This window comes from Motacilla alba, chromosome 3, assembly GCF_015832195.1.
Source record: "Motacilla alba alba isolate MOTALB_02 chromosome 3, Motacilla_alba_V1.0_pri, whole genome shotgun sequence".
Taxonomy (NCBI): Eukaryota; Metazoa; Chordata; class Aves; order Passeriformes; family Motacillidae; genus Motacilla; species Motacilla alba.
In genome coordinates this window covers 31,484,111-31,499,191 of record NC_052018.1, presented here as the reverse complement: position 1 = coordinate 31,499,191, position 15,081 = coordinate 31,484,111, and the positions used below count along the sequence as shown (strand labels likewise).

Here is a 15,081-nt window from a genome sequence, read left to right as displayed (position 1 = left end):
TTTCAATGAGAAGGGTCCAGCTACTGCAACGGGAACAGTATAATTTTTAACTTGAATAATGAAGGAAATCTTGAGATCACAGTATTATTAAAAGGTTTCAATTTTGCTTGTATTAATTTAGAAACCTTGTTCCCAAAATCAGACATCCTCTTAAGCATAGAGAGTACTAAAGAAACATATATCAAGAAAATAAATAGATCTAAAAATGGCTTCCTTTTTTATACCTTTCCATAAACATTTCCTATTGGCACAGCCATGCTTCTGGTCTAGATGAATACAGTGTAGTTACTTTTATGTCCTTTAAAATTTTAAACCATTAGCCATAGATAAAAAGTGGCTATTGTCACCAAACGTTATGGTCTTAATTCCAGATAGTTCTGGAAGTACTGTGCTCATAAGTTACAAAGGTGAAAGTACCACAGTTTATAACTATTTTGCTCATTGCTGGGAAAATAAGCTTCTGAACTCTCTCATCTAATGCCCAGGACAATGAACTTGTCAGAAAGTGGTTGCCTTCATTCACTGAAAAGACTTTAACTGAAAGACATGAAGAGAATTCACTTCTATCTGTGAGAGACCTATACCTCTGCTATGAATAGCATTCATGTACTACTATCACTTTTTTTACAGTACCTTTGCCTGGACCCAGAGGTTTAACAATTCAGGATGTTACTCACAGCACCATGAAGGTTGTTTGGGATCCTGCCCCAGGAAAAGTTCGAAAATACATCCTAAGATACAAAATAGCTGATGATGCTGATGTAAAGGAGGTAAAATTTTTAAAGTACTAGGAAAGTTTTATTTTGAGAAGCTAGATTACTAAAATAATGGTAAAGGTACTATTATAACTCAGCAGTGAGAGTAAAGAACATCAGTTCATTGTGATTGCAGTCAGGAAAGTCTATGGATTTCTTGGACACTGACTGAGCACAAGATAGATTTCTTGGGTACTCTCTTCTCCCTCCTCCTCTTCCTCCAGAGAGGAAAAAAATCCTTAAACTGACTGGAGAATTTTCATATGTTTTGGTAAATAGCCATTTCTACACTCTACTTAAATATACTGCCAAGGTCTAAGAACAGCTTACAATTAAGAGGACAAGATAGTGGAATAAAGGTATGTTAGCCTCTTTGCCTACTGACAGAACATGTGTGAGCATTGTTAGAAATGTCTTCTAGTTATGTACAAGTTTTCCTTAATTGTGCTGCAAGACATAAACCAGCTCTTGGAGAATTATATTTGTTTTTTAAAGGAAACAGAATTTTCCAAAGGTTCAGTCTGCATCCTTGTTTCCAAAGGACTAAAGCAGTGAATGATCCACAAGGACTAGATGTATCTGATATAATATGTTTTGCAAAGGAATTAGTAGAGAACTCTCAATATTTAGGTGTACATTTAAGGGCAAATGGTAAAATGTAGTGCAGAATACTTCGTTTTTCAGTGCAGGAATTTCTGCCATTAGACCAAATGCAGAGTAAGAAATAGAGTAATTTACAATACTTTAAGTCACTATTTTTACTCTTAGGTGGAACTTGACAGACTCAAAACCAGCATTACTCTCTCTGACCTTTCCTCCCAAACACTGTACAATGTAAAAGTTGTTGCTGTGTATGACGAAGGGGAATCCATACCAACAAATGCAGAGGCTGTCACTCGTAAGTTTTCCTAATTGTTTTTACCTTATGTTTGATTTAAATGGTGTGTGTTGCAATATGTTATTGAGTTTAGGTGAAGCTAAAATTTAATGTGAGAAATACTTTATTTGCACTTGTAGCATTATTTGCAATATAATCTACTGCAGAAATCTTAGATGACTTGTGTCTTACTGCAGTGAACATTGACATTGCAGTCTGCAGAGAGGTGAAGAGCCACTGAAGCAAAACTATTTCTATTCAAAGACTGAAGGAGAAGTGTAGGTTTGGAATCTCTAAGAAAAAATGAGGACAATAGAGGAAACGTTTAGTAAGTCTTCACAGAGATCTAGTGAGTAAGAAGCTAATCTAAGTGAGTAAGAAGCTGGGCCATATACTAGAGGATTAGAGAGACATGATCCTGCCTCTGATCCTAGAGAGTTTTTGCATCATGGAATGCTAAAGCAGCCTTTACTTTTAGAAACTCATAAAGGTGGCATTTGAATAACCTCAACAAATAAAGGCAAGGAAATGGAGGTGCACAAGCTGTAAGAGCTGATCTCCATACAAGAGGTGTGCCAGACTGAAAGGAGAAAGCAGCTATCAAGGAAGATCTCATCCTGATCAAAGCTTAGGATTTAAGAATATAGTTAACCAGAAAACCTACAATAGAAAAGAGTAATTTAACCTTTTCACTGTCCCTCCATCTGGTATGAAAAAGAAGAAAAAAACCCATTAATGTTTTATCTCATTTTTTCTTCTGAATTTTTCATTTGGTAGTCTGATGTGTTTAAAAATGCTTGTGAAATTTCCTGCTTGCTGTTGTGCTAGTGTTTGCTTTGTACCTGTGGTTTTGTGTGAATATGTGTGTAAGGAAAGAAGAGGAAAGGTCTGCCAAATAAATTATTTCAAGTTTAATTATCTGGTTCTACCCATTTACATATTTCTTCCCAGTGGCTATAGTATTTTCCCTCCTTAACCTACAGTTAACCTTTATGAATTCTTTCTAAATAAGTGGTGACTTATTTGGCTTATATAAAGAATTTTAAGATTTGTGAGAAACTCCTACAGGAACTTGACCTGTGTCTATGTGAGTTCATATTCACTCCATTTAACTCCAAAATGTTAGGACAGCCAGGGTTTCAGTTGTTTTGAGTAGTCATGTGAGTTGTGACCTCTACTGAGGTCTGTTTTATCAGACAATGACCTAATAATGTGACCTTATAAGGGATAATTTGCTTGGTGTAAGTGGAAAATTATTTGTCTGAGTAATTCCTTTGTTTAACTGTATTTATTTTGTAGTTACATTTTGTGGAATATCTTTCCTTTTCTCATAATAGAGCCTGTGCCAGCACCAGTCAATCTCAGAATCACAGATATAACTACGAATAGTTTCAGAGGTACTTGGGATCATGGAGCTCCAGATGTCTCTCTATATAGAATAACATGGGGGCCCTATGGAAGAGGAGAAAAACAGGAGGTAAGAATGGCCAGCCACCTTATGCTTTTGTGGGCAGTATCTCAGAGGGTGTATTTTTAAACTCAGAAATGTAATTGATAACTTGGAAATATAAGTCTATAACTTGGAAATTCAGTGGGAAGGTGTAGGACACATACTTACAGCATGTTCAGTGATGTTACTGAGTAAAAACTCAGTTATATCCCACTCTGTTTCATTTGTATGTTTTGATTTTGTTTATTTATCTTTTCCTTTCTTAAAAAAATTTCTTCACAAGACTATCTTAAATGGGGAAGAGAATAGTTTGGTCTTTGAAAATTTGAATCCAGATACATTATATGATGTCTCAGTTACTGCCATCTATCCTGATGAATCAGAAAGTGATGAGCTCATTGGCAGTGAAAGAACATGTAAGTAAATAAAGAGATTCTGCATGTTGTTATTCATAGTTATTGAAACAGAAGGCATACACATACAAGAATTCTGAAAATTCTTTCTACTTTTTTCCTAGTACCCTTGGTACCTATCACTACACAAGGTAAGAATCTGAATTTCTAGGTACCATTTTATTGAAGGAAACTCATAGCTCTCTTTTTCTAAACTGTGACAAATGTTGACATTAAAAAGCTGAGATCATTTAATAAATATTATTGTGTGTTTGGAAGAATACTAAACACTAGATTGCCACATGTTTATTATTTTACAAACATTACAGTTTATGTTCCCCTGCACTTAATACGTTCTGCTCTTGATCAGGCATTCATGCAGCCCTAAAAGTAAGAATGAAGTGTTTGTCTCTGCTCTTTGGTGAGCTACATATTTATTCTTTGCTTTATTATGCTTCTCAGCCCCAAAGAGTGGCCCACGAAACCTTCAGGTGTACAATGCAACTTCACACAGTTTGACTGTCAAATGGGATCCAGCCAGTGGTCGAGTGCAGAGATACAGGATCATTTACCAGCCTATCAGTGGGGATGGCCCTGAACAGTCGGTAACTAATTTTGAAGTGCTTAAGTTATTCAGGCTTAAATGCAACCTTCTGTAAAGTAATCCATTGGAATAATTTCTTTTCAATACACCACACTGTATATATTAATTACCTTTTACATGAAGATTTATATTTGTTGTGAATAAGTATATACTCCCACTGTTTTTTCCTCCCCATTCAAATCCAAGTTAGAACACTCTTAATTGAGCAGCAATAATTTTGGATGCATCTTGTTTTCTCAAAAATCGCATAATCATAGACTCTTTTAGGTTGGAAAAGATCTTTGAGTTCATAAACTCTGACTGTTTATCCATGGATAAAACTAAAATAAAGTGTGTTGAGGAATAAGTCAATTGGCATCTAAGGCTACAAGTCACAGATAGAGGTATCAGGACAATCAATAATATGAACTACTTTCATAGTCCAGAATTTTCCATCGTTTTCATAGTGTAGCTCCCATGTTACCAGAAGACTTTGCCATGGAACATGCTGTGAGAAGTTGAGACTGTCTCTCACCACTCTAGGGTCAGAATAAACATGCAGAGGTAGCAGTTGTAAAGAGAAATACATGCAAAACATGTGCTAATGAAGTATTTAAGGTATTTTAGACTCTTTTACTATGATGAGAAGCTGTAATGCTATGGAGAGACAGTACTTTAAGATCAGCCAGCTTTCCCTGTGTTGTCAGCACGAATGGTTTTGGCTACTGGCAGTCTATGGAACGCAGCCTGGAAATGGTAATTCAGTCAGGCTGTTTATCAGAAATGTGTGCTACTTAAAAATGCCCTATTCTTAGTGAGAGGCTGTTGTGGTTACTGTCAAATGAGTCAGAGGAACAGTCTCAGATGAGAACCACATTCATTCAGCTCACCTCTGTAATCGGAGATCACTCATGTTCAGAAGTGTATCTAGGAATATTTACTTTAGAATCAGTTGGATATTTACACACCCATTTTAACTCTCTTCTGAGCAACATGCATTTGGGTTGAGGCAATTGAAACGTATATTGAGCAGTCAAACACTATTTTAGTGAGAAATCACTAGAGGAATAAGGAACAGCAACACGTTTAATTAACATCTGTAATTAATTGCTGGCAGTGGAGTAAAAAGGGAATTATGATCATTCTCTTGAAATCTGTGCCAAGAATATGGTTAATAGACCTAATTGCTTACATCTGGATAGAGTCAAGCAGTGGCAGTTGGAGAAAACACCTCTGTTTGAGGAGAGCACACAGAACTCTCCTATTCTGCTCATGGCATTTAATGTCTGTTCGCAAATGACTTGCAGTCATATGATCATAATTCCTTGTCTTCTTTTGCTACTCTGATATTTTATGAAACTGTAGGTGCTAGGTAGGCAGTGGAATAGTCCCCACCAAAGTACTTAAAATATAATTTCTGGGGGGGGGGGGGGTTTATTGTCCTGTCTGACTTTTAATGACCTAAGCACCAAGAGAAATCGCAGGTGATTTGAAGACAGAAAAAAAGTCTGCAAAAACTGCACACAGAACTGCAGAGACCATCATGATCATTTAGGGTCAGGTTTTGAAAGGCAATCAGATACTAAAATGTAGAGGCAGCCATGATGGGATGATAATAGCATTTGTGCTTTGAAAGGAGCTTTGTACACTTGAGTACAAAAAACCTCTTTGATTGTAAGTTAAAATAGCCTGCTTGTAAATAAAAATAATCTACTGCTACAAAATGTGAAGATGTTTAAATGCTTGCTCATTGTCAGTTCATCAGCAGATGACTGGAAGTGTTATGCTGAACACATTAGCTGAATAGGCTTTGAAAATGTGCAGATAGTCTTAAAAGTACAAAGAATGATAGGATTAACAATATAATTTGTGCTTGTACAGAACTGGACATTTACATACAATTGTGGCTGTATTCAAATTTGGAGATTTTAAAGAATAGTGGATTTGTGTCTAAATTTGCTAAAACCAATATGTACTAAATATTACTACTGTTCAAAGTCCACTGTCAGTGTCAGTCACATGAAAATTGCAGCATTTGAGACATGACAGTGTTTTCCACTCTGCATCAAATGCTCGCGTTCTTTACTGTAGCAATAAGCACAAAAGACAGAGTATTAAAGGGATTTTCATTTTGTTTTGCTGCAGACTACTGTTGGGGGACGACAGAACAGTGTGGTGATACAGAAGCTGCAGCCTGACACACCATATGCTATTACTGTGTCATCAATGTACGCAGACGGTGAGGGGGGACGAATGACAGGACGAGGCAGAACCAGTAAGTAACATCTCCAGGTCTTCTCATTAGGTACAAGACAACATCGATGCTTTTCAGAAGAGCTGAGAAAACTTTCTTATGGTGATATTCATCTCATCTGTATTTGCCGTTTTTCCTTTGGTGGCTTTCAAATTTCTGAAGTAAGAACACCTGTCTGGACCACTGCCTTTGACTGGATGCCCAGTTTTTAAAGCTGAGAGAAATCCTAATCTTACTATGGAACTTCTTCCTCATTTTAATTTGTTTAATTGTTTTATGCCATAACTTAGTAAACACCTTAAAGTATCTGAGGGCATGTTACTCTCATATTTGTGTGCTTTTAAGCACCTTCAGTTTAGAGGCTGAACTTCATAGTGTGCACTTTATGACTCCACCATTTTATATTGATGCATTCTTTTGATCCTGCTAAAGAAATCATAGAATGATTTGCCATCAGAGACACTCCCAGGTATAAAACCCATTTCAATGTATTTACTTAAATAATTATATAACTATAAAATTATTAATTCAGTTGCATTTACTTTAATTATGAGCTTGAAATGGAAAGTCTGACACAGCAATGGGTTTGGTGAGGAATGAAGGAAAAAACCCAATGAACTCATTGCATAATTCCAAAATAGTGTCCAGAAATAAATTTTTCTAACTAGCATCGTTTGTGTTGTTGGATAGAGCTGATGTGTTCTGAGTGATGAAGATTAATAAGACCTAACATGAGCTGCTAAACCTGTTTTTAAAATTTTCCAAGGATACATTACAGAGGTGTGATCTGGCAGCAAAAAGGAAAGAATAGCGTTCCACATTTCTGACATCTTATTGATCTGTTTCAGAACCTCTCACCACTGTGAAGAATTTGCTAGTTTATGACCCAACCACCAGTACTCTGAATGTTCGATGGGATCATGCAGAAGGAAGTCCTCGCCAGTACAAAGTGTTTTATGGACCTACAGCTGGAGGTGCAGAAGAAATGGTAAATTCTTCATGTGGATCTCACTAACCATCTCAGATAAACTACAGCTCATGGTGGTGGTGAGAGAAATGCTGCTGGGTGAAGTAGGTCTTGTTTGCCTATGCAGTGGCTTTTTTTCTCTTCATAGCACCCCTGGAAAAAATGCACAGCACTTCCATGAAAGTTCCTCCCATATGTATTACAGATGTTTGATTTCATATAGTAGACCATCACTGATTAGTTCTTAGTATGGGATTTAATACCACACACTATTTTTTTTTTCTTTATCCCTAGGGCACTGTGTGTGAATGCAAAGCTGACTTCAGGGTGTACAAAAGCTTATAAAGTTGGCAGACTTCATTTCTACCCATCTTTACTGCTAAGAAGTCATGTGATTGTAGGCTTCAATGGTATTGGTGAAAGCAGAAAAATCCATATTCTCATCTCCCCAAATTATTTAATTACTAAAAAGCTAAAAGAATCCTGAAAATAGGAAACTCTTGCTGCAGACTGGGAAATATTGTTTCCCAGTTGTGTGTCTTTTTCTACATCAGTGCAATTCAATGAGCACATGAAATGAGTCATACGTGAATGCCATTGTTTCATAGCAACTAAGGTGCTATTGATGACAAATATTCTTAATGTGCTATGGAGTTTTATTTCTTAGCATGAGCTGCTCATTATACTTCTTGTCATCAGCATGTTGTAGTGCTATGTAATTTTTTTTTAACTTAGAAATTGATATTTTAATGCCTCTGAGCTGCTAAATAGTAGTCATTAAAAAGATCACTGCAGGTTCTGCTACTTTCATTAGTACAGCAGGATCTGGACCCAAAAGAGGAGAGAGCTGTGAGAGAGCTATATAGGAGTGCATAGAACTAATTTGTATTAAGTCTGAGAGAGTATCTTCTTGAAAAGCAGTTCTAGAAGATACCATAAACCATGTTATTTTAAGCTTCATCTTTTGTTAAGATTCTATCACATCCAGTCTGAAATTAGATATGGTAGGGGAGTAAGTGATAAATAAAAAAAGCCTAAACTAGTTTTTGGCATGTTTTTGTAAGTTTCTTGACCCTTTCTTTTTAAATTTATAGACCACAGTGCCAGGAAATACAAACTATGTCATCCTGAGAACTCTTGAACCCAACACACCTTACACTGTAACTGTGGTTCCAGTTTTCCCAGAGGGGGATGGTGGACGTACCTCTGACACCGGACGCACCTGTAAGTAAAACAGCTCTTTTCAAGAAAATGTTAGGAGTTTTTTTATGAATGGCCTCAGATCATTAGAAATTTATTTTAAATTAAAAGTTTACCTGTTTGGTTATTTTTGTAATTTAGCAGCTTTGTAATTTATTCTGTTTCCTTTGCTTATTTGTGTGGAGGCTTTCAGTCCACTTAACTCAGGCAAGCTTAGCTCCAAAAGTTGTGCAGCACACTTAGTGTTTACTTCACGGAACAGTAACATTTTAATTGTAGCACTAGTAGAAATACTTGTGAACAGAGAGTGAATATTGGTGTTAATCCATACTAATGTCCATGTATGTACTCAAAATTTTCCAGGAAGTTTGGGCTACTAATGTCAGCTTGACCTAAAATGTGTGGTTTGTGGTTATTTTTCATAAATATCTGATCAACAATAGGAAAATCAAAGTGTTATGATCATATTTTCAATTTGTAGTACAAACATGTAATTTGCTGCCTTTTACAGAAGTTTGGAAAGAGTGAACATGGAGATTCTTAGCTTTGTAAATTTTGGGCTAACAAAAGTAATGTGTTCATAATAGTGAGTTTAAACCTCTTGGGCTGAGGTGCTTTTCAGCTTCTTTTGAGCACTGTTGTGAATTCATTTAGAAATAGAACTTACACAAGAAACTTTGTAAAACTTAATTTAAATTATCCTTGATCTAGTGGAGAGAGGAACACCAAGAAACATTCACGTTTACAATCCCACACCAAACAGCATGAATGTCCGTTGGGAACCTGCTCCAGGTCCAGTACAGCAATATAGAATTAATTATGCTCCACTGTCTGGCCCAAGGCCATCAGAATCTGTAAGTAATTTAGCTTTTATACTATTAGTCAAATGTGTGTAGAGAATATTGCTTCCTTCACTGAGTGTAAAAAATAATTGTAAACTCAGGCCAACTGTCTGCCCAGGAGAGTCTCTGTGGAAAGCACAGTGTTTATAGGAGCCTAGTCCATCGTTAATAAAGGCTTAATTTGGTAAAATGAAGAAAATAAGAAATAAGACTCTCCCATTTAAAACTCGGTATTGATGATTGAGTATCCTTTATCAAATTGCAGGTAAATATGAGTTAAATAATTTCTTTTTTCAAGAGAGTAAGGGACAACAAATATTTATTAGGAATTGTGTAATTATGAAACCAGATACCATCCGCTTACCCTAAATCATTACTCTTTCGTCTGGTTTGGTGAGCAATGAAATCTGGATATGAGTGAAAAAGTACCCTCCAGATATGAAGTAAGAATTCTTGGATTTCTATAGAAATTAATGCAGTTTTAAAATTTCAGCAATGAATGTACTAACATAAAATGTGCACCCATATTGTACAAGTAGATGTACATGTTTTTATGTAAGGAATTGTAAGGAATTTTTATGTCCTTTACACATAGTAAACTGTGACAGAAATTACTTGTTTAGTTTCTGTTTATGAATGTTTCCCTTATTTTTTCTGAACTATTTTAATATAAAATGTAGAAAGTAACAACTCTATTTGCAGAATGAGAGCTCCTTATACTGTTCTTTTTTTCACCTCTATTGAATTTTTATCAATACTGCATGTTTATTTTAAACTTATGTTATTTTTCTTGGACAGTGTGCAACATGGTCACGTTTCCAATTTTTGTATATTTCATTCAAATTGTCTTCTAAAAAAAGATGGTATAAGTTGAAACTTTATTTATTAGGTGCTTGTTGTTTCTGTTTTAGATTGTGGTGCCAGGCAACACTCGTGATGTGATTCTGGAACGCTTGACTCCTGACACTGCTTACTCAATAAATGTTATAGCTCTGTATGCAGATGGAGAAGGAAATCCAAGCCAAGCACAGGGAAGAACATGTAAGAGACAGTCAGTACTTGTGTTGTGAAATATGCATCAAAACTGGTGTGTGAAGAACGTATAAAATTAGTTACAATTACAAATAATGTAAGCAATTTAGTGCAACTCTGAATTATTGCATCTGAATTATGCCTGCAGCAATTATAGGCCTCTGTGGCAGGGAAATTTTGCTATGCTGTCTGTCAGTTGTGGTACTTGAATAATTGGCAATGTAATTTTCAATTGGGAAATAAGCTTAATTTGAATGTGTAAGAGTTAAAAGGCTCTTTTTAAAATCAAATTACCAGTGAATAACAATATATATTTTGTAAAAAAAATTTAGCCTATTAAGATGGGTAGAATTACTTGTCAATAGAAAAAAAGAGCTTCATGTTTGGTGTCTGACATAGTAATTGTATGTGTTGGCCTCTCCAGCTGTTTGGTTTTTGCTGCAGACACCTAAACACCAAAACCTCCTTGTTACAACTTATCTCATAGGATCTTGGTTGGGTTATGCTTAGATTCCTTAAAATTCACACTAGAAGTAACATGAAAAGAACCTGTCCACAGCAATAATTTTGCTTCTTTTATGTTTTCCCTGTAAAATCCCTATATTCTGCTAAAACTTGCAGATGTGACAGGCTATAGTTACACTTCTCTGCTGGAGTTTGAGAAGCAGAATGTGTGTAGATGCTCACTTTGCACATCTATCTGGATGTTCTCTCCCTTCTGTACTGTTCCACTTTGGCTCTCTTTCTATTTAGGACCTTCAGGCACTGCTGCATGATCATTCACTTAATCTCCCCATGTATAATTATTTATTCAGGGTTTCAGGAAGGGCCCTTGACTTTGGCTTCAGGGCAACATTTGAATTGATGAGGGTGACACTGATCTAGAGGTATCATGCTCCATACAACCTTCTGTATTTTCATTTTTCAGTGCCTCGCAGTGGTCCAAGGAATGTGAGAGTATTTGATGAGACTACAAACAGCCTTTCTGTACAATGGGACCATGCTGATGGGCCAGTCCAGCAGTACAGAATCATTTATTCACCCACTGTGGGTGACCCAATCGACGAATACGTAAGTTCTGTAATTCCTTAGTAAGTACTGAGATCTTTTCAGTCAATTCTCTAGGCTACAGAAAAAACAAGACATGTGTTCTACAGGTAGTACACTGTGCAGGCTCTGTAGGTTTTCTGGTCATTGTTGTCAATGTTAGGAAGCCACAGTTTATATAAAACAGGTTTTCTTTTTCATGAAGCTACAGGAAATACATGGTTTCTTGAAAAAATATGTGAGTCACACACTAATCAGAATATTCTGAACAGAATCTACTTCCTGGCGTTTCATTGAAGTGTGATGGATTGAATAGCCATCTATTACTTCATATTGTATTCATTACAAGGGTAGTGTTCTAGGATACAGAATAAACATAAGTCTGCATTTCATAAATTGAAGAGAATTGACAGAGTCTAATAAGACAGCAATGGTAACTTTGATTCAGCATCTAATTTGCTGTTCTAAGTTTCAGTATGAATTGTAAGTGTGTTTCATTTCCTGCACCTTAATGATAGCACAAGTTATTCTAATGCTTATAAAATTCACAGAGTACTTATAGCAAAGCTAAGCTCCGATCCTGTAGAGGACAATGGCAGAATTCCTGCCAACTGCCACCAGCCAAAATGACATTTTTATTGATTTTATATTACTGTATAGTACATGCTGAAAATTCACTGTTTGAAAATTCCCTACTGGACTCATTAATCAGGACACACATATTGTCAATCTTTTCTTTGCAGAAAAGATTGGATAAACCATAAAAACAGCAAGTCTCAAACAACTGAAAATTTTAATCAAGTATTCATAGCAAGTGCTGACTGGCATGTGCTTAACTTGAGAGATGCCTCAAGTTACTTCCCTTTGTTTCAATGCTTTATATCTTCCTTATGGAGCAGGATTATTTCTGGGTTTATAACTACATATTCATTAGAAGGGAGCAATAGTACATGGCTGCATAAGGAAGTTGAGATTGAGGGATGCACAAATAGGGATATTTTTATATGTCAATATATTTAGAGCTTCCCTCTCTGAATAACATGTTTCTGCCAAGAAAAACTCTACATCATTATGACTTCTATATTTCTATGAGGGAAGAGTACTGAAATCTTGGTGGATAACTGCATCATCTCAGTCTGATGTGTGTTGGGACTGAAGAATAAATTTGATTTATGTTTTTGTGATGGCCACATTGTTTTGTAATTCAAAATAAAAAATACTGGTAATTGTTTATAGGCTATAACCCTTAAGGTATTCTGAATGACTTTTTCTATGATGGACATAAAACATAGTGTGCCAAATGTCAGAACAAATTTTGTTTCTAGCTACTGTCATTACTAATCAGTTGCAAGAATGTGAATGTGTTTACTTCTGTTTCTTTTGTATTCTAGACAACAGTTCCCGGCATAAGGAATAATGTGATACTACAACCACTACAATCAGATACGCCATATAAAATTACTGTTGTTGCTGTGTACGAAGATGGAGATGGTGGACAACTGACTGGAAATGGCAGAACTGGTAATTATAGTTTTCATATTGATCATTCCTTTTTAAATTTAAGATATATTCCTTGAACGCTTCAACATTGTAAAGGTTTCATTAAGTTAATTATGTCCTTGATGTGATTGTTACCTGCAGAGTAACAATCTGCATTTCCAAAAATTGAAAAACAATTACTAGCCTAATTAGAATGGTTTTTTTTTTCTTTCTTTTTAGTTGGCCTGCTTCCTCCTCAAAATATGTATATAACTGATGAATGGTATACACGCTTCAGAGTTTCCTGGGATCCTTCACCATCCCCTGTTCTTGGCTATAAAATTGTATACAAGCCTGTGGGTAAGAAAACTTGTTCATTCTGAGTATACCACTCTTAGGGCAGTGAGTAGCTAATGGAAGACCAGAGTAGAAATCATATGTATCACATATGTATCATTTTGTGTTAAAGGATATATTTATTTCCTGTTTACCAATTTTCATGAAAACTTTAGTCTTATGACCAGCATTCTATAATAAACACAAACTATCAATTGCAGTTCCATACATTCAATTACAGGGATTGAATTGTATAGTTTAAAATTTATACAGTGACTCGATTTGTTTTTAGCCTCTTTAATACCTCTTGTCCTTCTAAGGCTATGAACTGGTGTATATGAGATGATATTGGACAGATATTTGGGTATTAATGCCCTGCAGAACTTTTGTTTTATATGGCCTTCAAACAATAGACATATCTTTCTAGAAGCTGAACACAAACATTGCACAATAGTTTGTAAAACTATGTGTATGTTCTATTTGCAATGTTGTAATATGCTAAAATTTAAGAAATCAATATGCTTTGTTTAAGAAAAAATGAGGTTAACATTTACTGACATGTGTGAGACAGAATAGTTTTGTAGCTCATGTAATTCTTCCTTTCTCTGTTCTTATTGCTTCCTTGATTCAAGGTTCAAATGAGCCCAGGGAGTTTTTTGTGGGAGAAGTGACATCCTACACTTTGCATAATCTGTCTCCCAGTACTACTTATGATGTCAATGTTTATGCCCAGTATGATTCTGGAATGAGCATACCTTTGACAGATCAAGGCACTACATGTAAGTCAAAACAATTTTGTTGTAGTCATGCTAGATACATACGCTGGTATGAAATAATGTTGATTAAGAGAAGATTTTGATGGCTGGTTGCTAGGAGGCCTGAGCATCCTCTCATGGAGAATACTTGTCATCTGTCCATGAGGTAGATCTTAAAAACACTGATCTTGGAAAGAGTAATAAAAATATATTTTAAAGTAATGACTTGATGAAATAAAATTTTCTAGTCTATTTCCTAAAATTTTCTTAAGCTATAGTTGGAGTCAATCTTTATCTCTTCAGGGTACTACAGAATCTAACTACGTTACTAAGAAGGTCCAGGCTTTTTGATACTCTGCTTTTACCTCATAGGAATGTGCAGTGATTTTGATGATGGCCTCAGCTAAGAAACTTCTAAAAATTTCTTCAATTACGCTGAATCAAGTGCATTCTTTTCATGCTGCTATGTATATGAGTCAGATTTTTATTTTTGGAGGTTTCTTATTTTGTAAAGAAATCAACTTCATGTGAAAACTGATAAAATGGGCAGTTACCCGTTATGGGATCTGGGACCTTTGCAAATAGCTAGGTAGGGATCCGTAGGGTGTAAAATAAAGAGGTTTGATCAAAAAAGCTCTTTCTTTCTGCAAGTGGTTTTAGAAATCAAGTTCCAAACCAGCACTGCTAATATAATTTTCATTTTGGTGTGCTTTACCTATTACATACTATTTTCCAGAGAAAAATTTCTCTCTCTTTTCACAGTATATTTGAATGTCACTGACCTAACAAGTTACAAGGTGGGTTGGGATACTCTCTGTATCCGGTGGTCACCTCATCGGGCAGCAACTTCCTACAGACTGAAGCTAAACCCAACTGATGGTAAGTATGTTCTATTTTTTGCATTTTCTAGAAACATAATTGTGTTTTGTCACTGACAGCACCACTTATTTGGATTGGTGGCAAGCACCAACCATAATGATCTGGTTGAGTTTTAAAGCTCTGAATACAACCTGTTTTTCTTGAGTGGTGAAAAGGCTGCAAAGAGGGAGTACTGCTTATTGTCAAGTGGACCTACCAGTTGTCTGGTTTCACATGTTGCAATTGTACTTTCC

At 35.8% G+C, this 15,081-nt stretch overlaps 1 protein-coding gene across 6 annotated transcripts in view; it reads left to right on the top strand.

Annotated features, from left to right (window-relative positions):
* The window catches only part of COL12A1 (collagen type XII alpha 1 chain), a 100,463-nt gene that overhangs the window by 48,620 nt on the left and 36,762 nt on the right, over window positions 1-15,081 (top strand). For 5 of the 6 annotated variants that reach the window (XM_038130680.1, XM_038130685.1, XM_038130682.1 and 2 more), the window contains 16 exons: window positions 631-770; window positions 1,524-1,653; window positions 2,970-3,109; window positions 3,366-3,498; window positions 3,600-3,626; window positions 3,937-4,079; window positions 6,203-6,332; window positions 7,160-7,299; window positions 8,373-8,502; window positions 9,190-9,332; window positions 10,232-10,361; window positions 11,281-11,423; window positions 12,791-12,920; window positions 13,119-13,238; window positions 13,847-13,993; window positions 14,732-14,848. In XM_038130680.1, the coding sequence (XP_037986608.1) occupies window positions 631-770; window positions 1,524-1,653; window positions 2,970-3,109; window positions 3,366-3,498; window positions 3,600-3,626; window positions 3,937-4,079; window positions 6,203-6,332; window positions 7,160-7,299; window positions 8,373-8,502; window positions 9,190-9,332; window positions 10,232-10,361; window positions 11,281-11,423; window positions 12,791-12,920; window positions 13,119-13,238; window positions 13,847-13,993; window positions 14,732-14,848 (2,043 nt within the window). The remainder of the gene's footprint in view (window positions 1-630; window positions 771-1,523; window positions 1,654-2,969; window positions 3,110-3,365; window positions 3,499-3,599; window positions 3,627-3,936; window positions 4,080-6,202; window positions 6,333-7,159; window positions 7,300-8,372; window positions 8,503-9,189; window positions 9,333-10,231; window positions 10,362-11,280; window positions 11,424-12,790; window positions 12,921-13,118; window positions 13,239-13,846; window positions 13,994-14,731; window positions 14,849-15,081) is intronic. The other variant, XM_038130681.1, reaches the window with a different exon arrangement.